Source organism: Sciurus vulgaris (assembly GCF_902686455.1).
Source record: "Sciurus vulgaris genome assembly, chromosome: 3".
Taxonomy (NCBI): domain Eukaryota; kingdom Metazoa; phylum Chordata; class Mammalia; order Rodentia; family Sciuridae; genus Sciurus; species Sciurus vulgaris.
The window spans coordinates 34,344,327-34,370,561 of NC_136463.1; the positions used below are offsets into that span (position 1 = coordinate 34,344,327).

Sequence of the window (26,235 nt, forward strand, 5' to 3'; positions counted from 1 at the left end):
ATAGACTTTATTATAATAAAATGTCTTTTTAAACAAATCCCCCACCATCCACACGCCTGGAGACCAAGGTGGGTGTAGGGGTTCAGTCAAACAATCTCCCACCACAGTGAAGGAAACATGCAGAGACACCCAGCCAGAGGGTGAGGGATGGGATGGTTAGGCTAAAGGGAGGACCCCGACCACTCTCAACAGGGAATGTATGAAAATAGCTGCATAAATCTGTCCTTCCCTCAGCCCCTGGACTCCGACAGGGGCCAGAAGAAAACGCAAAAGTTGAATCCAATGAGCAAAATAAGGCAAACCCAACTCCTGCTTTCTGCCCTCTGGTCCCCGAGGTTTTCAGGGGTGGGGTGACATAGGGACCAGGAGGCCTGGGCAGGGAGGGGTGGAGCACTGTGGGGCGGGGTCAGGCCCGCTTTGGCATGGCCTTTCTCCTTCCCGGGCCTGTGCAGTGGAAGCGAGATGGAGGAGCTGGACTGAGGCACTGAATATGTACATATATACATGGCTTCGCCCACCCAACTGGGGAGACGCCAGGGCCGACTTTCCTTCAGGAGAGGGAAGACGTGATCAGGAGGACCGGAGTCCCATCCTGGGAGTAGGGAGGGCCAAAGAAGAAATCAGCATAGTGCAGTGGGAAACTAGGATTGGACTAGGTGAGCGGACTGGCGTCAATAGTCCGGGGTCCAGTCCTGGTCTGCCTGGGTGCTCAGCGACATCGGCCACTGTCGGCCTCAGTTTACCCTCCTGGAGAGGAAGGGGCCGGTCTGGAGGATTCCTCCGTAAGGACCCCTCTAGCTCCCACCTTTGCCAAGTCTCTCTGATTCCCATCCAGTGTTCACTCAGAAAACAGGAGTGCTGGGGCCTCCCTGCCAGCCAGGACAGGTTCCTGGGAATGTCTGGGGTCCACTTCTGCCTGCAGGATGGGCCACAGCTTCACTCCTTCTTCCCAGAGCCCAGTTTCCTGAGGAGCTGCTTCCCTCTGGAGAGGAGACCCCGTACCTTCTCAATTGTGCACTGTGGCTCCCCCAGTTCAGTTCTGGAGGGGCTTCCAGGGCTGGGGGCATGATGCCAGCCTGGGGGCACTGGAGGCCCTCGTGTCATGCTGACCCAGTCCTGGAATGTGAGAAAAGGAAAGGTCAGGGCCAGTCCCCTGCCCCACCCTGACTCCTTTTCTTTGCAGCCTCAGGTGTCTAAGGTTTTCATGTTGCCAACCCATGACCAAGAAGCAGAGCCTCACCAACCCGCCACTGCCCTGGACACACAGAGCACAGAGACGAATGAGGGGATGATGTGGAGGGAACATTGTGCTGGGAGCCCCAAGGGACATGGTCTCAGTTGTGCTTTGCTAACTTGTGACCCTGGGTGAAAGCCCCTTCCCTTCCCTGGGTCTCACTACAGGGTGCCAGGCTGACAGAGCTCAAAAGTTTTTCGAACTGACCCTCAGGATGGGTGCCCTCAACTTCCCACATGCCATCCCCACTCCCAAGAAAGGGAGAGCAAGGACAAGGATAGCTTGGAGGCTGCTGTCCCCTCAGAGAAGGCAGTGCCTACAGCACCTCATAGGCAGGAAGAGCACCCACACCAACCCAGTTGATGAAGTATCCCCAGGATCTTCAGGAAGTGAGGCCAGTACCCACGATAGGGAGAGAGATGGGGACTCTCCCTTGAATGGCCTCTGAGAGGACTACAGGGAGGCCAGGTCCAGAAGGGACTGCAGGGGTGGAGGCAGGGACTTCTCTCAGTCCCCACAAACTCTGGAGGCCACCCCCTATTTTAGGGGTTTTTCTCTTGTTGCATCTGCTCCTAGTTCCATTCACAACCCTGAGCTGCTCCCTCTGCCTCTGACCCACCCACACGGTGTTCCTTGGTGCCCTATAGATGGGGTTGGGCCAAGAGAGGAGCCACCAGGAAGTCATCCCCACCCGGATCTCCCAGACCTGGAACAGCTCTTGTCACCTCTTGCCAGGTTGCACATCCTTCCCACCTCCCTCCCTCAAATCTCCATCCCTGCCCAGGGCCTGGCAAGTTCCCAGGCAGAAGCAACCATGGAGCCCAGGTGAGAGGTGAGGGAGCTGGGGGCACAACCACAGGTCCCTCCCTCAAGGCTGTGGGTGAACTGGCGGGGCCTGTCAGAGGTCTGCTCAGACCTGGAGGTTGAAGCAACTACCACCAAGGCCGACAGCCGGTGGGGAAGCCCTAGACCTCTCCCACTCCCTCCTGGCTCCTTCTCCAACACCCAGGTGGGAGGGGATGCTGGGGAAACAAAAGGAGGGGTGTCTCTGAGCCCCAGAGAAGAATGATTTGGGGTTATCTGTGAATTCCTACTGTTCAAGCCCTCCCTTCTATCCACCAAGCAGAGAACTATCAGAGTTGAAAGTAAGAGCACATGTCTCTTCTCCATAACAGGTCTTAATGCAGAGGACAAGGGTGGGGAGCCTATTATCACTGGTGATATTACAATGCCATCTTTCCGTCACCAATAATAATCACAATATCATAATACCATAGTCATATAGTGTCAGCATACCACTGATGAGTCATAACATGGGTGTCAGGTAATGTTCTATAAGCTGCATATGTTACAGAATACTAGTCAGATAACATTTGCTAAGATGACATGTACTCCTATGACAACTCCCAGGGTAAAGGCAAGACAGGGGATCAGAGAGGGAGAGGATGATCCCACACCCAAATCTGGTCCATGGCAAGATCTCCCTCCCCCATTCCCTGGAAGAAAATGGAAAAGCCAGGTCAGCTCCACTGGAGACAAAGGGGTGCTGTCTGGTTATGGTGAATTAGGGAATGGGGGTCACATGGTACATAGGGGGCCAGTCCCCCCACTTACATGTTGCTCTCTCTACATATATCTATCTCCATCTAGCACTGGACTCTTCTCCTCCTCATTCTCTGAGAACAAGGAACAAAGAGAGGAGATGGGTTACCGACAGACCTGCATGCTCTCTGCCCAGTCACCAGGTGGCCCGGGTATGGGGCGGCTCCCACTTGGCATCTGCTCATGGGGGCCCTGGGTTTTCTGGTTGGGACTTGGCCTCCTCACCCTCTCCCTGCTCTCTGTGGCTGGAGGCTTCCTCATATTCCACCCACCTCAAGGAGAGGCAAGCTGTAAGAGTGAGAACCCAGGAAGCTGGCCTTGCGGGGCCACTGGCTTCAAAAGGCAGTGGGAGACCCAGCAGGTAAAAGCGCCTGAAACCAGGGCTGTGACTGACCAGAGGGGGAGGGCGGACGGGTCCTTGTCCACAGGGCCCCTTCCCCTGCATCAGCCTCAGGGTCTTGGCAGCTGGGGTCAGATGGCCTGCGGGGGTCAGGGTCACAGCCATCCCTTTTCTGCAGACAAGGGCACATGCTGGGGGCAGGCTGCAGGGTCCCCCTCTGGTGACAACTCGGTAGCTCTACTCTGGTGGCAGAGCTTACCTGCTTTATCACCCTGGTTGTGCCTCCCCACCACACCGTCCTGTTCCCATCACACCAGCAGGATAGAGACCAAATGCTGAGTTGGAAGCCCAGCTCCTCACTGACCTGACCCTCCGCTTGGGGAATCCCAGGCTCCCTGTCTGGACTGCCTGCTTCAGGCCCAGGTCCCTCCAGGAAATTGGATGGAACTAGGCCTCTTTTTCCATTCAGTTCACCCTGGGGAGGAGATGCTGGTGAGAATGAGACTGGAAAGATCAGGCTTGCCCCTTGATCTCTTGTTCTCCTGAGGCCCCTGGAGAACAGCCTGGGGCCAACATCACTATCCAGAGAGGCACCTGGTCCATTTCTCCAGGACCCTTGCCCATCCCCCGCCTCACTGGTGAGCTGGGGCATGGTGCACCCTCCCCCACAATGTTCTCACATAGTAGAAGCCATCATCATCCATGCTCCCAAACACGGTAATGACATCCCCAGCCCTGAAGGGCAGCTCTGCCTGCGGAGAGAGCAGGAAGTAGGCCTCAGGCCCAGGAGGCCCTGCCACCACCACCACCACTAGGCAGTGCCTGAGGGTCCTCACCTCCACGTCCATGTTGGGGGAGTTCTCCCGGGGGTCGTAGTCAAATGCAGCCACCATAGGGCGGGGAGCTTTCAGGTCGGCAGAGGGAATCAGCTTGGGGGGCCCTACAGAGGGAAGAGAGACTTTCTTGAGAGCCCCTACTCCATAGTATCCTCTACACTGGAGGCCTGATGACCCCCTGTTCACCACCACCCCACTGGTGGTAGCCCTTGGGGAGAGGCCAGAGGGGCCGCCCCACCCTAACACCCCTTCCCTGGGGATGGCCCCTCACCTGGACAGGGCTGGACAGGGCCTTCTGCCTCCGCTGTGGAGAGAATGTGCCTCTGAGCCTCATCCTGCCCTTCGTCTTCATATCAGACTGGGAGTGGTCCAGGGCAGGAAGGAGGCTCGCCCTCACACGAAGACTGCAGGAGTGGGTAGGCTCAGAGGGCACATCGACCCAACACATTTGTTTAGCAGTGAACTAAGGCCCAGAAAGGGCACGTGACATTGTCCAGGCTGCACAGAATTTACAGTCAAGCGCTTTGGGAGCCCAAGTCCTGGCAAACCAGCCTTAATCCCCACCAGAACAAAGTCCCCCTCCTGGAGGTAGTGGATGTGACTAGAGGTCTACTCCAATTCCATTATCGCAAAGCCCCACACGTCTCCCCAGAAAGTCTAGCTGTGCCACCCCACTCCCAATCTACACTTACCATACCGGAACCAATGGAGAATGGGGTCTTACCTTTCTTGGAGCGGCGTGGCTTGGGGGGAGGCCCAGCTGTGCGGGCTGTAGAGTACACAAAGGGACCATTTCCTGATCCAGGAAGGCAAGTGGATATAAGAGAGAAACTGAGGCAGGGGAGGTGGGAAGAACAGAACAGATTCTGGAATCTCCCTTCAGGGCTTTCTGAGCATGCTTTTTAAGGTCCTCATCTCACATCTCTAATAAGAGCCACACCTGACACCCAGGACCCAAAATATATGACTGATATCATCGCATCCTACTAAACAGGCCATCCCTGGGGTTCCTAAACAGACTTCCATCTCATGTGGTAAGACCAAGGGGGTAGGCACACGCCTTGGTCTCTCTCAGGCTCTAGTGGCTGTGCTGGACTCTGGATAAATAGGCATCCAGCCATCCCAGACATGCAAATTACTCAGAATGGGGTTGGTTTGGAACTGGAGCTACCTTCAGGAAGTGGATGAGGGACATACCTGAGCCCTCAAGGACAACATCTGGAGATAAATAGCCCCTCTGGAGTAGCTGCTGTCTCCCCACAGGACTGTCCACAGCCACCTCAGCCACCATGTTGCAGGGGATATAGCCCGTCCGGCCCCCACATTCACCCTGGTAAAAGCCATCAGCATCCTTCTCCCCAAACACCTGGAAGCAAAGACCAGTTGTCTCAGGAGGCCAGTTCAGTTCACTTCCTGCACCCTCAGGCCCTGAACCCTGCAAGCATCCCACTTGGAACCACAGAAGAATGTTCTCTCTTCTGTAGGCCATGGAACAGAAAAGAGGGGGGAACAGCAAAGAATCAGAATCAGAAGAATAGGAGAAAACACCCCTCTGTATCATCATCGCTGTCAACAGACTTTCCCTCAGTGCACTCAGATGGAGCTCCCCAATTTCAGAGAAACAATAAAAAAGCTTCAGTCAAAATTTGGAGGAACAATAAAAATGGTAATGTTAACAACAAATCATCACATTGTGCTATGGGCCAGGCAGGTTAAGCATTGCATGTGCGTTAAATGAATCACTCCACAAACAACCCTATGAGGCAGACACCACATCGTCCCCATTCTACCAGTGAGGAAACTGAGGGCCAGAGGAGTTAGGTACTCTACTCAAGGTTACGCAGCTAGACATGCAAAGGCAAGGTCCGAACCCCATTCTCTGGCTCCAGGGGCCATGTTCTCTCTGCCCCCTAGTCCCCAGCTCTGATGTCTCCAGTGAAGAGAGGAGGGCGGAAGCAGGATGTTGGCTAGAGTCTGGCGCTCTGGGTCCAAAAGAGGTATGTCAATCACCTTCAGGATCTGGCCCTCCCGGAAAGGGAGCTCCTCTTCTCCAGCATCGGGGTTGGGCGACATTGACACGGGGTCATAGTCAAACAGAGCCACAAAGAGCCTGATGGGTAGATCCTGGTGAACCAGTGCTTCTGGGGGGCTCCTTGGTGGAGCTGTGGAGAGGATTAAAGATGAGCTCCATCGAACAGGTTAGGAAAGGCTCCCACGGGCCTAGCCCAGCCCCCAGTAGATGCTCACCCAGCTCAGTGGCACCCGGCCTGGGCACCCGGGCCCCTCTCTTCTGGGGTCCCTTCCGCCCAGAGCAATCCTGCCCTCTGGCCTCGCCAGCCTCTGTTGTCTGCAAAGACAGGGCAACAGATGGCAGAAGTGACACACCATCCCCCTGGTGGGCCCTCACTCCCCTGGCTCTGCCCCATCAGCAGCGTAAGCAGCACAGCAGAACAGGAGCACAGCATTCCTCTCCAGGGGCCTCGGCACAGCCTCAAAGAGACACCAGACACCCCCACAGAGGCAGGAAGGGCAGGAGGGGAGGCCCCGGCCCCCCTAGTGGATGAGTGCAATAGAGGGGACTGAGGTGGCCGAGGAGCATATGAGAAGACAGTCTCCATCAGCGTCAGGGCTGGTGACTCTAGACATGGCATCACAGTCATTGTCCTGAAGACATAGCTATCTACGCAGAGGAAAGGGCCACCCTGCCTGAAGGTAGCAACTGGCGGTCAGTGACAACAGAATATTGTGCATCCCGGTTCCAATCACCAGCAGCAGCAGCAAAGCAGTGGAATGCAAGTGGCAGGAGGCAGGTGAGGGAGGCCGGGGGGCCCCGCCCCACCTCTGCTGATGGAGGCGGCAGCGTGGAATGGGAGTGGCTAGTGGGCAGCAAGCAGGGCCACCAGGTGGCAGCAGGAAGGGGGCTGCCCAGGTTGGGGAGAGGGCACAGACCCGGGAGGGTGGCTCCTTGGCTCTGCCAGTCGCACCGCGCCCTCTCCGCTCTGGCTCCCCTTTCTCCCAGGCTGGGAGGCGTGGGTAGGGACTGGGGCCTGAATTGATCTTCAGAGGCCCTCTGGGCCTTGCTATAGGTGCTGTGCCCCAGGCCTCCCCATCTGCAGGGTAACAGGAGCTGGTGATGCTGATGCCCCCGCTGCCTGCTTCCTGTTCGTCCTCAGAGTCATATTCGATGCTGATTTCCAAGCACTTCGGGGACAGGCAGCTGGCCAGTCCAGATTCTGGGGCCCGGCCACGGAGGCACCTCCGGGGAGGGCCTGATCGCCCTCTCCCACAAGCCTCTAGTCCACCCCTGGTGCCCTCAATCACAGGGAGGCCAGCCCTGTCCCGTGGGAGGCCTGGACGTGCAGAGGCCTGGGGCCCACCATTGCTGAGAAGCCGGCTGCAGTGTTCACGGGGATCTGGAGGTCGCCGGCGGTTTAGGGGCTTCTCAGGGGAGCCACCTCCTCTCCTCCGGCAGCTTCCACCAACTAGTCCAGATAGATCTTCCAGATGGTCCCTGGCCCTGGAGGGCTCAGGAGACAGGGGACACAGGCCAGGCCCTTGGGTATGACCCCTGTCACAGCCCAGCACCAGCAATGCAGGTTCAGGTGGGCCAGGGTCTTGGGAAGAACAGCCTGCCCCTGGCTTCTCTACATTCTCCTCCTGGTCCTCGTCCTCCTCTTCCTCCTCTTCAGGGATGCTAAAGAGCTTCTTGCTGCAGAACTGCTGGAGGGGCAGCTCCAGGATCTGCTCCAAGATCTCCTCATCGCTGTCAGTCTCACAAAAGGGGTCAGGCTGGGACTGAGGATGGGGAGAAGAGAGCGGCAGGGAAGAGGGGTCCACAGGGAAGAGGGGAGAGCTGTGCTCTTTGCCCTTAAATGGGGGCAGGGATTAGGGCAACCCCACGACCCTCCCTCAGCTGCCTCCAAGAGGAAGCAACCAAAGGGACAGTCATACACATGTCCAGGCAGAACCAGAGGAAGATTCAGGGAACACACCCAAGGATCTGGCACTAGCCCTTGGGCAGAGCATCAGAGAGCCCGCCGTCTGTGCCTGTTATAGTGGGAAGGCCTCCCCATCCCTCCTAGAGGCTCTCAGATGGCATCAGCTTCCCCTGGTCGGGGCACTAGATCCAGTGGGTTGGAAAGAAGTGTAGACACAAGCTCTCCTCCTCCCCTTTCTTCCCAGTAGGGCCAAGGCCCATCCTGGGTTTCGTCATGTCTGGTGCTTAGGACAGGGCCCAGGCCACACACCTAGGATGGTGCTGACACTCAGTGGTGCCTGGAGCAGCAGCTGACACACGGGGTAGAAGCCCCTGGAGCCTGAGATCTGGGGCCCACCAGCCCCTCCCCACCTCGTTACCTTGGCCCCATTCTCCCTGATGTTGTTGCCAGCAACCTGCTTCTGGAAGGAGCAGGTCCTGGAACCCAGCTCCTCCTCCTCCTCCTCCTCTTCCTCCTCCTCCTCCTGGATGTCTGAAAGGTCTGAGTTGCGGCCATGATCCACAAGGGAGTTCACCAGACGAACCCCAAGCTCTGCCATGTCCTCTCTCTGCAAGGGGAGAGATAAGCAAGGAAAGACAGAAAGGGCTGCGAGGGGACCCAAGGCAGGGTCAGCCCCAGCCAGAAAAAGAAAGGTCCCTTGGCAGAGGGAGAAGGAGGCATGCCCAGAGCTGGGTGTGTGTTGCAATGGGCGTGCAGATGGAAACCAAACAGAAGAGAGAAATCTGGGAAGAGAAACATAACGAAGGGACAGATACACAACACAAAGATGTCAGAGCCAGAGCAGAGCAGAAGACAAGTGAAGAGGGCAACCAAATTTGGGAAGGAGACAAAAGGAAGGGGGCAAGCCCTGATTCTGTGAGGTGGCACAGTGTGTCCTCAACCCCTACCTCAGCCCTGGGTCTCAGTCCAGGTCCGGGATCTCCTCCGCAGCAGGCCTCAGTACTTGGCATCCTCTGGGCCGGTGTTGCCTGAGTGGGGCCAGCTGTGGGGCTGGCCTCTCCCGCTGTCCACGCGGCCTCCTGCTTAGCCAGGGAGGGAGCTGCAGGATCAGGGCCTCCTTCACCCAGGGATGGCTCGCTGGTCCTCTTCTCCTCTGAGGCACCTAGGACAGCTGCCCCAGCCTCCTCCTGGAATGCAGAGCCCTGAGAAAGGGCCCAAACCCGGGCCTGTCTCCCAACCTGCACCTGCTTCCCCTCCACCCAGACGGGGTACCTGGGAGGAAGGTGCCAGAGGTTCCTCCTGGGGTCCTTTTGGCATCTCTCTGGAAGGGCTTGCAGGGGGGCCTCCTGGGGGATCTTGAGTTCCATGGGGGGCAGGACACCAGAGGGGAGAGCTGGGGTCCCCAGGTCCTGGGGAGGCTGGAGAAAGGGGTGTTCTGGCCTCTGGGCTTGGTCGTGGTGAGGGGCAGGAGACCCTGGCTGGCAAGCAGGCTGGAGTCAGAGCTGGAGCAATAGGGGCTGGAATGGAGTCGGCTGACTCGCCGTGGGGCGACATGGTCCGCACAACCACCTTGTGGCACACCTGAAGCAGCTGCAGCTGGGACAACTCCACCAGCACGCTGCCTGCTGTGGGTGACGCCACCTCCATGATCTGCAGGGGAAGGTGCACAGGAGAGTACCATGAGGCAGAGACAGCCAAGTGCGATAACAGTGACCACAGTGGCGCCGGCATCCTGCTGGGCATTCGACCACGCCCTTCGCTTGCCTCATCTCATTCGTCCTCCTGGCCAGTGGTGGCGCAGTTTTCACCAAATCCCTCATACGCTACTCTTAGCCAATCTTCCACTTAGAGCCCAACTGCCAAGCACTGGGCATCTTTGCAAAGCCAGGGAAAGTAGGCCTCTGAGCATGGCAAGGAGAGACCCACCTCCTGTCCCCAGGGTACAGGCAGGTGGGGTCCCCAGGTCATACCTTCTGCCCATCAGCATAGATGGCATAGCCTGTGACCCGGACGCCATTGGAGGTGCCAGCAGCATCGATGGTGACTGGGAGCCAACTAATGATCAAGATTCCAGGGGAGGGGCCTGGCTCAATCTGTACATCCAGGGGGGCATCAGGTGGGCCTGAGGGAAGTGGGGCACAAGATCCAGAAATATAGGACACTTCCTGCCATAGATACCAGCCCACTCCACCATTTCCCTGAAAACACAAATAGGGCCAGGCTCCTCCGCCATCATCACACCTCCTGGGCATCACAGACAGAGGAGCCCACACCGGCATACCTGCTGGGAGTGTGGTGAACTGCACCGTGGCAGCCCGCTGGTCCAGCTTCTCCCAGCCTGGTTCCCAGGACCCTCGGGAAGGGAGCTGAGCCTCCACTCGGGCCTGATACAGCGTGCCAGGCCGCAGGTGGCAGAAGGTGGCCCAGTAGGTGCTGGGGCGGGCAGACGGGCACTCTTCCCCATTGAGGTAGATGGCATGGGCCAAGTTGCTATTGCTGGGCACCCAGGTGATCTCAGCAGACGTGGCTGTCAACCGATGGACCCGCAGCTGGCTAGGTACCACCCCAGCCCGAGCACCCACAGCCAAGCAACAGCGCAGAGGGTCGGAACTGCCCCTGCTGGTCAGGGCCTGGACAGAAACATGGAGGGGCCCGGCCTGCAAGTCCAAGTTCTCAAGCACAGCCTTGGGAGGTGCCCCGGGCCCCAGGGCCTGACGCAGCTCCCCGTTCACGCAGATATGGAAGCCACGTAGTTCTACACGTTCAGGAGGCAGCTCCCAGGCCAGCACCACACTGTGGGCCAGCTGCTTGAGGACCACCAGATGGCGGGGATAAGGCACAGCAGGAGGCTCGCCCAGGCCCTCCGGTGAGGGGCTCAGACTGAGCTCATCCCCCGGATCCTCCTCCGGTCTGGGCTGGCTATGTCCCCCGCTGCTCTGGCCCCCGCTACTGCTGCCACCCCCACCTCCGCTCAGGAAACTGAGTTCAGGGCCTGAGCTGTGGGACAAATCAGCCAACTCCGGAGGGAGGGAGGTCAGGAGGTCGTCATCAGACACACGCTCTACAAAATTGGAAGGGACCAGACCCCTTCGGCCATCCATGAGCTCCCCTGGCAGAGGGAGGACAGGAAAAGGTAGGGAAGGGGAAGACAGACAGAGAGGAGGTAAAGAAAAACCAGTCCAATAAATGCATTTTAGCAATGGCCAGTGGGTGATCTTCTTTAAGTATTTGGTTCAATCAACATTTATCTGTCAGTACTTTTAAAAGACAAGAGTAGTCAAAGACCCGGTTAGAGAATTATTGTTGGTTTGCATAGTTGTAATAATAGTATTGTCATTATACAGGACAGTACTTCTTAAATTTTAACGTGTATATGAGTCAACTACAGATTTGTTGAAATGCAGATTCTAATTTAGTTAGGTCTGGCTGGGGCTAAACTTCTGCATTTCTAGCAAGATCCCAGGTGACGCTGGTGCTGCAAGGACATAAGAGAATGCCCTTGTCCTAAGGCAATGCATCTTCAAGTATTTCTAGGTAAGATGTCAGGATGTCTACAACTTTCTTTAAAATCATTTTTTGACCTACATATGGATAAAGCAAATGTGGTAAAGTGTAAACAATTGTAAAATCTATAGGTGTTCATTGTACTATTCTTTGATTTTTCCATACATTTGAAAACTTTCATATTAAAAAAAAAGTTAAAAAAAAGAAGAAGCAGCCAAGCATGATGGTGGATACCTATATTCTCAACCATTTCAGAAGCTGAGGCAGGAGGAACACAAGTTTGAGGCCAGCCTGGGAAACCTAGTGAGACTTTCTCTCAAAATTTTTTAAAAAATTTTACAATAGCTGGAGGTGTTTTTCAGTGGTAGAGCACATGCTTAGCATGTGCAAGGCCCGGGGTTCAATCCCCAGAACCAAAAATATAAGAAGAAGAAGAAAAGAAAATTCTGCTGACTGGAAAACTCCTGCAGTGAGTTTTACATAAAGGAAGAAGGAAACAACCCCCTCATCAGGGAGAGGGAATGAATTTTTAGAGACAATAAGACAGAGAAAAGACCCACTGTGGGTTCTAGGAGGGATCAGGACCCACAGGAGGTCTATGTCTAGGAGTATGGCCAGCAGTCAATCCAGGCAGTGACCAGTGGTACATTTTTTACCTGTGTTGGTTCTCCTGAAGACTCAATGAGAGAGTTTTTAAAAACATTTGTTGTTGTTTATTTGAGGGATGTTAATGGAGAAGAAAGCAGGACCCACATATGTCAAGTCATAGCCAATTTAAAGAAGGAAATGAATTTTCAGGGAATAGACAGCTGATGGCTTGCAGGGCCTTACTGGGAAGCAGAAGCCTGGGCCAGTGCTCCAGGCAGAGGGCCGGTGTCAGCAGGGCTGAGTTACAGAGTGTCTGGGAGTTTTCCCCACAGTTAGTTGTGCCCTCAACACACTCATATTCATATTCTTTCTCCCTCTCCCCCCTTCTCTGCTTTATACTATAAGAAAAATAAAGGGAACCTGAAGAAATAATAAGGATTCTCAATAAGTAAGATAATATAATAAGCCCTGTAATAGGTTGAATAGCGGCCACCTAAAAATATGTCCATGTTCTAATCCCTGGAACCTAAGAATGTGACCTTAATAGGAAAAAGCATCTTTGCAAATGTAGTTAAGAACCTTGATCTGCAATCATCCTATATTATCTGGGTGGGTCCTAAATCTTATAAATGTCCTCGTAAGACACCAGAGGAGAGACACTCAGAAGAGGAGGAGGCAATGTGACCACAATTGCAGAGATTAGAGTGACATGGCCACAAGCCAAGGAACACCTGGAGCCACCAGAAGCTGAAAGAGACAAGAAATGGATCTCCCCCAAGAACCTCCAGGGGAAGTACAGCCCTGCTGACACCATGATTTTGGACTATGGCTTCCAGTAGTCTGTTGTTTAAAGGCCCCAGTTGGTGCTGATTTGCATGGCAGCCCTAGACAATTAATATAAGCACCAGCACTAAGGAGTATGGATTAAAGCATCCTCGTACTGCATGAATCTACAACTTGCAAGACCCAAGTTGAAGCTGGGCCAGAGTCGGGCAGGTAGTCGGGCAGGTAGTCGGGCATGTAGCCATGAAGTCCATGCCAATGAGAACAGTACATTTGGGACTAGATGAAGCAGTCCCTTACTAAAGCAGGACAAGGAATATGGTGTCCTGCACCCAGTTTTTCACATAGTCCTAAATCTATCTCAATTTCACCTCCCCCCCCAGACTGTATAGTTTCAATTCCAGTAATTTGGGGTGAGTTGATACTTAAGGTTGTTGCAACCAACCTCTGAATTTTTTTTTCTTTTCATAAAAAAGTACTGTTCTCCTGGAAGTTATTTAATTCTGCTCTCAGAATCTACCCCTATGGAGAGTTTAGCTGTTTGGGCCATGAAGTCACATACCATCATTTCCAGCTGCTGTTCAAATAAGAGGTCCAGGCCCCAGGGAAAGGGCTGAGCAGGCTCCAAAGCTTTCAGTGTTCCACACTCAGATCTGACCCCACCCACAGGACACCCCCACATGTCATTGCCTCGTGCCTGGGCCAGGACCACCCTGAAAGAGGCTCCCAAGGCCATCTCTTCTGTAGGCTCTGCCATGTAGCCCAGTCTCAGTCAGGCATCTGCCTTGGTTGTCTGATGAGCTCTGAAGCTCATGCCCTGTCTGGGTCCTGACAGATGCTCACCATGTGCCAACCCTTTCTCCTGGGATCTACACCCTGATCCTTCCTCCCCATACTTCACTGGAGTCCAGCATCAAATCTACACTACACGCCTGACCTCAAGTGCCACTACTATTAAACACTGCCATGCTCTTTTTACTGGCACCAAAATTAATCTAGTCCAAATCTCCTGTGACACTGTCCATTCTCTGGACTGTGTGGTATGCCCTAACCTATCAGAAGACCAGACCCCATTTTTCTCTTTCCCCACTGACTGCCAGATCTCTGTATGCCTCCTGGCTGAGACTGAAAAGTTATGGTGGACTAAGCACGTTGGGGAGTGGAGATGGATGGATGGAGGTCTCAGGAACTGAGGCTTAAAGGCAGGGGAATGGACAAAATGAGCCCTACTACTGTCCTACCTTCAAAAAAGCCATCTTCATCCATGTTGCCATAGATGTAAATGTACTCTCCAGCTGTCAGGGGAAGTTCTGCCTCTGGATTCTCGTTGGGACCCTCGAAGGGGTTGTAGCTGTTGGGGAGGTTGCAAGGAAGAAGAGGACAGAAACCTATTGCATCTCCACACCTGTCATCTCTCCCCATGCACTAAGCCTTTATGGAGACATGCTTTCCACCTTTAGCCATGTACAGCATTCACTGCACCCACCTTGGCTCAACCAGGTTATGAGAACATGTCCGACTTGGGTTCTTGCCACCCCACCATCTCCAAAAGTCTCTGTCTCCACCCAGCTCACTCCTCCCGTACACCCCAAATGCTGGTAGGGGAGAAGCAAGGGTGATGGGCTCACCTATAGCGAGCTAGGAAAACCTGGATCCTGGATCCTCCTGGGTTGCCCTCTGAGGCTGCTGGGAGCTGGGACACACTGTCCACCTCTAGCTCCTCCACCTCACTGGCTGTGTCCACCTGGGGGAAGACAGAAAAGGCTGGTTTCTCTCCAGGACTCAGAGCCAAAGGCAAATCAGGAAGGTTCCAGACTGGACCAGAGGAGGACCAGCTAGCTGCTCTGATAAGGGAGAGTGAACACAAACATGCTGGCAAGACCAGGAGTAGCAAGGACCCAGTGTTTTCTAAAGGCGCACCTAGCTGCCCTAAGCAGGGACAAAGGGGGCAACCTGGACCCCTCTCTGAGTCCTGGCCTCTACTGAACCAGACCAGCTCCCCGCACCTCAGAGGGGGCCAGGCCACACTGCTATAGAGAGTAGACATCAAAGGCAGTTTGGCTCCTTAAGGTAAAAACGCAGCAAAGAATCTTGATTGTAAAGAGCTGGAAGTAAGGAGGCAGAAGGGATTGGAGAGATTCCTGACTCTAGCCAGAGAACAGTTTTCAGTCCTGGAACTCAGAACTTCCTGTCCACTGGGAAAGGGGACCCAGTGGGCAGCCCCTTCACCACCAAATCCAAAACCAACACCACCATTCTATCCCACAAGGGGGCAGCAGAGGCCTGGGGCCTGGTTTTACCCCTCTTGAAACCTGGTAGCAAGGCTGCTCCTGACCTGCTCCCCTTCACTTTGAGGAATTTGTGGGTAGAAAAAAAGGAATGAGGTGATTAGAAGAACTGGGAGGGATGCCCAACAACTTGGTAATGATAACAGATGCCACATGTTAAGCATCTACTGGGCTCCCTGCTCAGAGGTGCTTTTCCTTATTATTATTTTTTTTCATGCAATCCTCTCAACCTTAGAAAGCAGGTTTTATTATCCTCAATAGTCAGATACAGAAATTGAAGTCCAGAAAGGGTGAATGACTTGTCTAAGTTGATGGGATTTAAATCCCAGAATCTGTACTCTTTCTTATATAATCATCTGCCTCTCTGCAGATGCTTTTATGCAAAGTCTCGTGTGGATCTTGGTGCCAAAGTGTCTCCTCCAACCAACCCAGGACTCTAGAGCTTCCCTGGAACCCAATGGGGTAGGGCTGGTGGGTCAGCTCTAGAAAGGAGTTATAGGCTCCGCCTGAGATTCCCTGCCCATGGAAGATATCCATAGAGCATGTACCTCTCAACATGGGACCAGAGGCCACCCAAATCCTAGGGGCCCCAGAAGAGGTCAGGGCCAATCTTCACTAGCCCAAGCCAATACCAGAACCCCGGGTCCCCTCCCCAGCACTAACCTCTGGTGTAGGGCATGACTTGGGGCTGTTGTGGATTGACTCAGAGCGAGAGGAATTAGAGAGAGACTCTGCCTTCTTGGCTGTCCTTCGAGGGACCCCGGTAAGGGTGGCAGGGGCAGGCTCGGAAGACTTTTGGACACAGCGCCCAGGTGAGCCCGGCGGGAGGTCAAGGTCTAAAGAGAAGATGGCACGTGGGCTTGGGATCTGTGGCCTGAGAAGGGACCAGGAAGATAGGGTGGAGCCTCCTGGATATGAGGGTCAGGCCCTCCACAGCCGAATTTCCTTACTTCTTTAAGAAGGGAAATATTTGCAGGGAAACTTATTAAGCAGAGGTATAGGTGATTTACATATATTATTTCGCATGGTCCTCAGATCAGCTTGCATTTAATTATTCCTGGTTTAGGCCTTGGCGAACTATGGCCCAGAGGGGTTAAGAAATATGTTCAAACTCTCATTAGCTGTTGAGTGGAGCTAAGATCAACAGATGTAACTGATCACCCCCTCCCCACCAAGCCTGGACTCTAATTGCTACTGATCTTAGGGCCTAGCACCCAACTCCCACAGACATTTAGTCAGAGGAAAAGGAACCATGGCCTGCAATGCCTGGGTCACACTTCAGGATATTCACTCCATGGCTTTGTGCCCATCAGAGCTTGGCTGTAGCAAAGTACTGGTGACTTTGGATGAGTTACTGCCCTTCTCTGATCCTGAACCTCCTGCTCTATACAAAAGCCCCAGGCCTGGGAATTCTAGGCCAAAGTTGCTGGGTCCCTTACCTTTGGGGCCAGAACCCCGACAGGGCTGGGGGGTGGAGCAGCAGCAGGGGGGTGGTGGGTGGTCCCCCAGGGCACTGCAGCCCAGGGCAGAAGTGAGCAGATCCAAGGGGCCTGGGTGCAGACGGAAAGCCTGGAGCTCCTGTGCCAAAAGGCTGAAGCGCTCCGTCTGGCTGCGGCACTGCTCCTCCAGCTCTCGAACCCGGGCCTGGGCCAAGACCCGCCATGAGATGCCAGACCGGGCAGAGCTACCCAGCGCCAGCCTGTGCCAGTTCCACACGGCCTCACGCTGGGCTCCAGAGCACATCGACCCAGCTCCCCATCCTAGACACCAAACCCTGGGCCTGGGCTTGCCAGACATCTAACCAACCCGTATGCCCTAGATGATGGCACTCCTGCTTCTGAACAGTTTCCAGGCCAAAAGGGACCCCCTCCTTCCCCATCACCACACCAGTACCCCCACAGGAGTTTTCTCAGCTCCATCCCTTGTCACCCTCAAGAGGGGTGGGTGAGAGATTCCAGGGATCGTGGGGACAGCTTTGTGACAGGAATGGGCCAGTTCTTGGGAACTTTTCTCAGGTATCAGGAGAGTCCCAAGATCAGGGACTCTCCCCTGGCCACTATCACAAGGATCATGCATCAATTGATGGCGAACTTCCTCTTGGTCTGAGCACCTCCACAGGAGGGAAAGTCCTGTGTGTGCCAGGCACAGCAACAGGTCTGAGGTGAGGGAATAGCCCACGTGTCCTGTAGGAACCTCAGCCCAGCTTCAGAGTTTCAGTCTGCTTTGGGACACATCCCCTCTGTTAGACAGAAGAGTTAGGACCCCTTGAGATGTCTGGGTCACACTTCAGGATATTCACTCCTACAGGATTTGTTTTTCCCATCAGAGCTTGGCTCTAGCCAGGTACTGGTGATTCTAAGTGAATTACTGGACTTCAGAGCACATCTACCTGAGGGCAAGGATGTGGGAGAGGTTTAGGAAGGGAATACCCAAAGGAGAGAGAGGGATAAGGAGGCTGTACCTGCATGGAATCCAAGGTAGACTGTGGCAGAGAAAGAAAGTGCAGAGAAGTTAGAACCCTGAGCCCTGAAGGTCATTAACCCAGAGAGAGGGAGAGAGAACAGGGCCTAAGGGGACATCATCCAGTCAGTTCCCTGGGTTGACTGAGAAATTCCTAAATGAAAGGGCATTTCAGGGTAAAGGCAGCCTCTGGAGTGGGTGGTAATGGGAGACTACTGCCCCCTGACTCAGGAGCCCCTGTCCCCTAAGCCCCTGCCTGGAAAACAGGCCAATGATGGAGGGGATTCCCCCAGACCCTCCTACACCCCCATCCTACCCCCAACTTCTACACACAAACAGTTCATTATAGCTCTGTTTGAAGTCCCCTGCCTTCTGCCAAGGTAGTAGAGCTGGTGGCCACTTCCAGGGACCCTACCTCCAGCAGCTGGACAGCCCCTTCATGTTCCCTCTTGGCTTCTGCCTGGGCCTACCAAAGGAAAGAGGCAAAATACTGGTAGGGAAGGCTGGGGGACTGAGGGTGGGGTCAAGGGAGTATGAGGGAGGGTCGGGGGAGGGGAGGTATGGAAGAGAGGCAGGGAGAAAAGAAAAGGGGTCTGGGAAGGAGAAAGCTGAGGGTCTCCCCCTCCTGCACTCCCAGCTTGAGCCATACCTTAGCAAAGGTCGAAGGATCCAGGTGAGGTGGGGCCTGACATGGTTTCTCTTTCTGGAACATCCTCCCTCCTGGTTCCTTCCTACCTCTTTCATGCTCCTTCTGAGTTTTAGGTTGTTGTTTTTGTTTGTTTGTTTTTTGTCTTTTTGTTTTGGTTTGGTTTTGCCTGCCCCTTATCTTCTACCCCTTGGAATGTTGGGATGTTAGGGTTCCCCTGGACACAGTGCTGGGCCACTTTCTACTCCCTACTCTCTCAAGAAGGGTCTAGTCACACAACTGAGCACATTGATGGCTCCAAATATCTCCATGGCCAACTTCCCCAGAACTCCAGACTTGGGTATTCGACTGCCTACGGACACCCTCACTTGAACGTTTAGCACATGACCCAAACTTGACAAAACAGAACTCAGGACTCTCCGCCTCTCAAAGCTGGTGCCCCGTCATCCTTCCCCAGGGTCCATATAGCAAATGGGCAACCAAGTTGGGGCTCAACTGGAATCCCACGGTGAGTCTTGTCAATTCTATCTCCAACCCATATTTTAAATCTATCCACTCATTTCTGCCTCCCTTGCATCTGCACTATGGTCCAGATGACCATCACTTCCCTCCTGGACCGCTGCCATAGCCACTAATATCTGATCTCCTGCTACATTCCACCAATTATGAATCAGATCATGTCACTTCCCTGCTTAGAATCTTTCAACAGATTTTAACCATTCATAGAACAAAATATCCAAACTTCCCACAGCCTCTAAGGCCCAACTCCTGCTGCTCTGTCAGTCCCTTGCTACGCTCTAGTCACACTGCTCTTGGGCCCTCCCCATAGCTCTTCCCTGCCACAGTATCCCCTCTACCTGGCCTTCTCTGCCATGACTCTCCTGACTGACCCCTTCTCATCTCTGGGGTATTAGCTCAATTGTCACCTCTTCAGGAAGGCCTTTCCTGATGACCTATCTAAAGTGGCTCCTCATTCCATCTCAGCTTGTCACATCACCACTGTGTGTGTTGGTGTCTGAAATCATCTCATTCGGGGGTCTGCTTATTTGATGATGGGCCAGGGACCAGGTCTCTGCTGCTGTTCCTCCAGTGCCTAGCACAGGGTCTGGTACACAGTGGGCGCTCAGCATGTGCTTGTTGAATGAGTGGGTGGCAAAGCTGGGCCCACGCAGTGGACCACCTTCCTCACTCCTGCTCCCACCTGCTGCAGCCGGCGAACCTCCTCCTGCTTCTCCCGCAGGCTGAGCCGAGCCTGCTCATGCTCCACCTCCAGCTGCTGCCGCCGCTGGGCCACCTCCCGCATGTGCTGAAAACAAGACTCTAAGTCAAGGCCAGAGCCCTGGCTCTGCTACACTTCCACAGAAAATCTAAGCTGAAGGAGCCTCAGAGACCATCTGCTCCAGTTTTCCTCTATTAAAAACTAAGGCCAAAGAAGGCAAGGGGTTGGCTGCCCCAGGACAGGACCTCAGTCCCCACTGCCCCACATAGGGCATATTCTACTATCTCACTTTGTCCCTGTGCCAAGGCAGAATACCCTCCCCCACCTACACGGCCTCCTCACCTTCAGCACCTGCTCCAGGCTCTCCAGCTTGCTCTGCAGGCCCTGGCTCTTTTGAAGGGCTGAGTCCCTCTCCTGTGTCACCCCCAGGAGCTGGCCCCTCAGCTCCACATTCTCCCACTCAACCTGGCAAGGGGACATTGGCAGGGAGTTGGATGTGTGCACTTTTGACCCACCTGCTCCTTCACCAGGTAGAACAGTACCCCAGAAGTAGCCCCCTGGGCCAGGACCAAGACCTAGCAGAGCAGAAGTGGTACCTGCTCCTTCTCCGAGGCTCTCCCACTGAGCCGAGAGTTCTCCTCCACCAGGCGGGCATTCTCATTCTGGGCTTCTCTCAGCTGCAGTTCCTGAGGAGAGCAGTGGGTCTCTGGAAAGGGCCCAGGACCCACACTGCTCTCTCTTCACACAGAGAATCCTGCCCTCCCAAGCAAGGCCTCCCTCCCCTGCTGGGAACCTGCTTCAGCCAGGAAGGGAAAGCACCCTTGAACAGGAGGAAAAGTGTGTTTTTAAGGACAGGTGGGGCAGGAGCAGAGCTGAGGGAGTCCAACATGCCCCTGGCCTGGGGGAAGAGAGGAGCTGGACCCTAGGCTGTCTCAAGAGCTCACCAGCTCCTCACATCGCCTCTGTTTTTTCCGGGCTTCCTGCTCCAGGCTTTCACATTTCTTTCGCTTCTTGCTGAGCTCAGACTCCTGTGGGGACAGAACCAAGGGCTCCTCATGGTAGAAGGTGGTTCTGCCCACAGTAGGTCTCCTCCAGCCCTTGACCTAGGACTTACCAGCTGCTGCACCCTTGGCTGTTTCTCAGGCTCCCCTAGGACCACGGGTGGACTCTCCACATCCTCCTGAGGTGTGGCCTGGAAATGCCCAAGGAAAGGGGGCTGGGACCTGAGAATGGGGCTCTAGGGCAGCCTGTCCCCAGCCCAGCCTACCTATGGGAGGTTCCCACCTCATGGCATGGTCAGCAATGAGAAACCTGCCAGGGAAGAGGAGGGTAAGGGTGCTGTCTACCCACCCCCTCTCAACATCAGCTGATGCAGAAGTATGGAGGCAGTACCCCATATCCCCTAGCCATAAGTGCTTTGAGATCCTGGGACCCACGTGTGCCCTGGGAGATGGGTCCTTTATCCAGGCCAAAGCTTTCCCTTTTTAGCTTCCAGCAGCTGCCCTGCTCTGCACTCAATAACTGTCCTGAGTGTCCTTCAGCGACTGACAGAGAATTAGGAGGCCGTGTGGGCCCCCAGGGATGTGGTGTTCCCAGAGCTAGGGGTTCTGGATCATCCAAATCTGGGCTTGGCCGGCAGCATTGGAAGACTGGTCAGACCCTCCTCCTGGCTTCCCCACGCCCACCCTATCGCAACTGAAGTGCAAACTTTTGAGGAGGATGAGTCCTGATGGGAGGGGTTCCTCCGTGGGCCAGCCAGAGGGACAAAATCTGAGCAAGCAGCATCCCCCACCCAGCGGGCTTTCATCACTATTGGGTCCCTCCTCCCACCCCTCTTCCCAGAAGGAGGCGGACCTAGATGCTGCCCACCTAGGATGAAGAGCCAGATCCCTAGGTTCTGGGGGTCTGCAGTTGGTCCCTGGCCCTCCGGGCAGGGGCTGCCTAAACCCCGCACTCAGTGAAGGTCACCCATACCTGGAACCCGGTTGGACGCACTGCCACCCCCAGCTAGCCGGGGCCAGGCCTGGCCAGGCGGGCGCTGAAGGGGGCGTCCCCACTCTACTGCCGCTACGGGAGGAGGCGGCGCGGGCTGGGCCCCGGGCGGCTGCCAGGGCAACCAGGGATTTGCGGCCGGGATGTACCACTGGCGCCGCGGCAGGGGCGGCCAGTCTGGCCCCGCGGGGAGCAGGCCTGCGGAGGGCGGAACCCCGGAACCCCCACGGGGGAGGGAGCCGCGCAGGTACGAGTGCTGGAGGCTAAGAGGAGACCCTGCCCCTGGTCGGGAGGGCTCCCTAGACCTGGGAATACGCACATCACCCTGGGAATGCGAGTATGGCTTTGATCCGGAAGCAGCGAGGAGATCCCCGGGTCGCCCCCACCCCTCATCTGCGCACACCCACACACCTGCCCTTGCGCCGGCTCTCACCTCTCCCGGGGCCCCCGGGGCTGGCGCCCCTGCTCTGGCCCGGGCAGTGGAGCCCGGGAGCCGCGGTGGCTGGGGCGGCTCCTGCTGGTTGCGCAGGGCGATCTGCCTCTGCAGCCGCAGCACCTCCCGCTGGGACTCGCGCAGCAACCGGTCGAAATCCCGCACGTGGAGCCACTGGGGACCCTCCTGGAGTGGAGGACCGGGAGGGGAATCAGATCTAACTAACCCCTACCTGCCCCAACACCATTCCAGGCAGAGCCAGCCCACCACCTTACTGGAGGGGCTCAGATGTGCGGCAACCCGCGCACCCTCCTATGCATACATGCCCGTCATATGTGCTTTCCTATACAGCCACACGTTTCCACTAGCCGGTGCAGACATTCACAGCAATTCATTTACTGGGTCCTCGCACAGTGCCCGCCACTGTGATAAATACCTTCACAAGTTTGTGTGAATTCATACCTCCAGACCTTCCAGGTCCACTGGCACACAGCCTTAAACCTGAAGCACAGACAGGTCCAGGTCTGGGACTCTTGGCTCCACCCCCTTCAATTCAGGCTCCTTCTCCCCTCTCCCACCTGGGCGGTTGCCAGGGGAACCTACTCCCCAGCAGCCTCCACCTTCCCGTTTCATTTGCATCTCATTAACATCTCGTCCACATCCCACAACCAGGCAGACCGCCCTGCATAGGGCTGAGTAGAAAGTGGGGACTAGGACCTCCTCGCACCTTTCCCACCAGAGTGAGCCTGGCCTGCAGCTCCCTGCACTCCCGCTGCAAGGCAGCAATCTGCTTGTCCTTGGCCAGCAGTGCACTGGCTGTCTCACTGAGATCCCGGGCTCGCTGGCGGGCTAGGGCTTTCCGGCAAAACTCCAAGCTGGCCCCTGGTCCAGGCACCGGAGCACTTACCTAGCCAGAGGAGGGGTAAGGCCAGTGATCACCTGGGGGCTAGGGCACTTCTCCCATTCCTCTGCTTCTCCCCAAGGAGAATTAGGATGAAACCTGGCTTCCTGCTTCCACCCAGACTGGGGTCACAGAGAACAGGGAGCTTCACTCCACCCCATCCCAGCAGTCCCCAACCAAGACTAAAAGGGTTTAACTCCACATCTTAGTTTAGACCCAAAGGATGCTGTTAATTTGGCTACCACTGTGATGGACCTTGTCCCTGCCCCCACTCCAATTCTCCACCTCCTATGATTAGCTCAGCAGGAGGCTGCAGCCAGCACAGGCTACCAGAATTCTGCTCCCTGCCTGCTCAGAAACCTCCCAACTCAGCCCTTCTCTCCCTCTTGTAGCCTCAGAAACCTTCAGCCCACTCACCAGACCAGCATTGGTCCTTCCTACCCGCAGCCCTTCTTGGATTCCTGCTTTTCTAGGTGCTAAGAGTCTGACTCCCAAGTCCCAGCCCCTGAGGCCCAGCCCCTCTTCCCCGGTCACCCAGCCTCAGCCCAGAAGCCTCCTGTCCTCACCACCCTCAGGTTTGTTTCCTGGAGCTTCCGAGCCCTCTCCTCCAGGCGCTTGGCAATGACCGCCAGTTCTGCGTTCTTCCGCTTCAGCCTCCGCACCTTCTCCTCTGTCTCAGGGAAGCTGCTCTTTCTCTGACAAGGGGTCAGTCAGAATTGTAGCATGTAGGGCACACCCCACAAACCCAATCCTACTGCTCGGGTTTGGGCTAGAGCCCAGGATCACAGTGGGATCCTTGGCAACTCTGGGCAAGGGTTCACCCTCTCTGGGTCTTGGGACTGTCACCTCCACGTGACTTCTCTTGGAGAGATGTTCAAGGGGTGAGGAATGCACTGAGACAGAGGGCCTGGCTCCAGCCAGGACTCAGGACACCGTTTGCCGAGCCTCACCAGCATCTGGTTTTCCTCCTTAAGGATGGCACAGCGCTGCTGCAGCTCCCCCAGGGCCCTCAGCAGCTCCAGATTGGGTCTATCACCGAAGCCCATGTTCAGCTTGGCCTGGCATGGGAAAGGACCAGCGACAGTGCCTCAGGGACCCATCCCACCCAGTAAGAGCCCTCCATGTGGAAGCATCTCACCTCCACAGTCTAAGGAAACATGGAGACGAGAAGGTTCTGTCCTATGTCTCAGGCCTTCAGAGAGGGGCACAGGGGGCTAGGAGAAGCGACCATCCCATCCTTCCTGCCCTCAGTGGCACACAGCCCCCAACCTGGGGCCTTCCTTACTGTTCCCTTACTTACTGTTCCCCCCATCTTATCCTAACCAATGCCAGCTCAAGCTTCCATCCCCATTTCTCCAGACTGCTCTTGGTTGGCAAGTCCTCTGTGCTCTCCCAAAGTCCTGATCCCTCCATCTTCTACAGGAGACTGCTCGCAGTCACCCAGAACTTGTCCTCCGTGGCTCAGCCCCACACTGAGCCCTCTCACTGAATCTTTCCTCTGTATTCTGATTCCACTATGGACCTTCACACCCCCAAAATCCCCCAGCCCCCAAGGACAGAGACTCATGGTGGAGGAGACACAGACGGACAGACTGTCAGACAGAGACACGCAGAGGGGGCAGGGCCAGACATAGACAGACAGGTGGAGATGACAGACAAATAGTTAAAAAAAAAAAAATTGGAGTCACTGAGATTCATATCCAATGAAGGGAGGACAGATAATCACAGAGACAGACTCTCGGACAGACAGACAGAGAGAAGAGGTGGGCAGTGGGGTTGTATATCTTGTCTTGCATCCTGGCCAGGCTAGAGGACAAGGTAAGAGGCCCCAGCTTGCAGACCCCAGCCTTCCCAGCCCCCTTACCTTAGTCAAAGCCTCCACCTCCTCATCCTCCAGCCTCAGGCAACCACGACCAGAGATCACTGCTTGCTGCCCCAGGCTGGGCAGCCCAGCCTCTGCTCCTTCAGGGTCAATGCCCCCCATGGGCCTGGGGCTCTGGATTCCCTCAGGCTCGGAGCTCTTCTCAGGCCTCAGTTCTCCAACCTGCAGAACTATTGGAGTGTCAGCAGTGCCTGGGGCTGTGTCTCCAGGATCGCCCCCCTGGCCCGGAGTCCATCTCTGCCAGGCGGGCAGTGCCCAGGGTTCCATGGTGCCTGGGTCCCCAGGCCGAGGGAGGGTTGTCAGTTGCTCCATGATACTGCCAGGGAGCCCCAGAACCCAGGCCAGGGAACATCACCCAGCCAAATGAGGGGACTTTCAATGGTCATGCCAGGCCAGACCCTTCCCCTCTGAGCTCTTGGCTTCACCGAGGTTCCATCCAAGGTTGGCTGAGCCCTTCCCCACCCACGAAGGAGGCTGCAGAAGGCGTCAGGGCTGCCGGAGCTGGAACTGGGAGTATGTTGGTATGTGGTTGTGTGTGTGCTTGAGTATATGGGGAGGCGAGGGTGTCCCTGTGGGGGTGGGGAGGATGTGCAGAGGCCACCACCAGCAGTGCCTGGGTGAGGGTATGCGTGTGTGTCTCCAGGTCTGTCCCTGCAGGTCAACGCTGTCTTGTGTGTGTGTGGTGGATGGGTGACTCCACTTGTGTGTGTTGAAGAATGTGGTGTTGTGTGTCACTGTCTGTGTTGGTTTCGGAGTTGCCAGTTGTTTCTGTGTGTGGGGGTGTCTGTATTGCAGGGCTGTGGCAGTGTGTGATGCTGTCACTGGTTGTATCTGAGTGTGTCAGTTTTGTGCAGCTGCGTGCATCGGTATCGGTGTGTTTCTGTCAGCATCTGTGAGTCTGGCTATCCATCATGACCCCTCAGCCTGGCTAGGGTCCTCAGAAGCTGCTGGGGGTGATCCCCAATGGTTCCTTGTGGTCTTTATCTCCCGCTCCTCTCTCTCGGCTGCTGCTCACTCGCTTGCTGGGTGGCTGGGCTGGTCCTAAGGAGGTCTGGGTCGATGGGCTGCTTGCCTCATAGTCTCTGTCCCTGCTAGCCTCAGCTCGGGGGACTGCAGGGGTCCCTTACAGTCCCGGAGCCCCGAGATGGTGGGCGCGGAGGAGGGCTGAGTCTCAGAATGCGGGGGGAGCGGGGGGAGAGCCAGCCCACCCCTCCCCCTCCTCCTCCCCTCCCGCCCACCAATAGGAAGTCAGCTGCTGGTTTCCATGGTGATGTCGCTGGACTGGTGGGCTGGACCGGCTGGCAGGGTTGGGATAGAGGGAAGAGCAGGTTCCTCACGGGATGTCAGCTCAGCGCCCCCCACACATGGCCTCCCCACCCCTTGTCCCCACGTGCCCTCACACCTTCCTGGGTCCAGAGGCAAGCAGGCTGGAGACATCCTCCTTTCATCTGGTGAGACTGGTGGAGACAGAGAGAGGGAGGATGTAACAGATCCAACCATGGAGAAGAGCAAGGCTAGGAAACACGGGATTTGAGAGGAAACAAAGAGAAATAAAAGGATGAAAACAGGAAGATAGAAGCAGGGAGGTA

General features: G+C 55.6%; 1 protein-coding gene across 5 annotated transcripts; it reads right to left on the reverse strand.

Moving 5' to 3' along the window:
* On the reverse strand, positions 1-25,834 carry TSPOAP1 (TSPO associated protein 1). Of its 5 annotated transcripts, none has more exons than XM_079134041.1 (33): positions 25,662-25,834; positions 24,629-24,808; positions 23,715-23,822; positions 23,331-23,459; positions 22,591-22,770; positions 21,864-22,049; positions 20,553-20,630; positions 20,383-20,466; positions 20,035-20,124; positions 19,781-19,903; positions 19,421-19,525; positions 17,989-18,039; positions 17,575-17,595; positions 16,553-16,757; positions 15,777-15,949; positions 14,454-14,569; positions 14,067-14,176; positions 10,232-11,059; positions 9,921-10,072; positions 9,223-9,600; positions 8,898-9,137; positions 8,369-8,557; positions 6,962-7,807; positions 6,260-6,359; positions 6,023-6,174; positions 5,210-5,378; positions 4,737-4,808; positions 4,284-4,316; positions 4,013-4,116; positions 3,857-3,928; positions 3,541-3,651; positions 1,003-1,116; positions 1-916 (listed from the first exon to the last, which is right to left on the reverse strand). In XM_079134041.1, the coding sequence occupies exons 2-33, from the start codon at positions 24,746-24,748 to the stop codon at positions 839-841; spliced, it is 5,517 nt and encodes a 1,838-aa protein (XP_078990167.1). In that variant the 5' UTR covers positions 24,749-24,808; positions 25,662-25,834; the 3' UTR covers positions 1-838. The 5 variants fall into 5 exon arrangements, with proteins under 5 accessions (XP_078990167.1, XP_078990166.1, XP_078990168.1 ...); XM_079134040.1 differs by having other exon boundaries at positions 24,629-24,816; XM_079134042.1 differs by having other exon boundaries at positions 10,232-10,477; positions 24,629-25,834.
* Positions 25,835-26,235: the final 401 nt, after the last annotated feature.

Coding starts and splice junctions, on each gene's coding strand:
- TSPOAP1 (XM_079134038.1), bottom strand. CDS start 24,958: ATGGAGCAACTGACAACCCTCCCTCGGCCTGGGGACCCAGGCACCATG. Junction 22,050..22,590: donor GGCTCACTCTGGTGGGAAAG/GTGCGAGGAGGT, acceptor CCTCCACTCCAG/GAGGGTCCCCAGTGGCTCCA. Junction 3,929..4,012: donor CCCCCAACATGGACGTGGAG/GTGAGGACCCTC, acceptor CTCTCTCCGCAG/GCAGAGCTGCCCTTCAGGGC.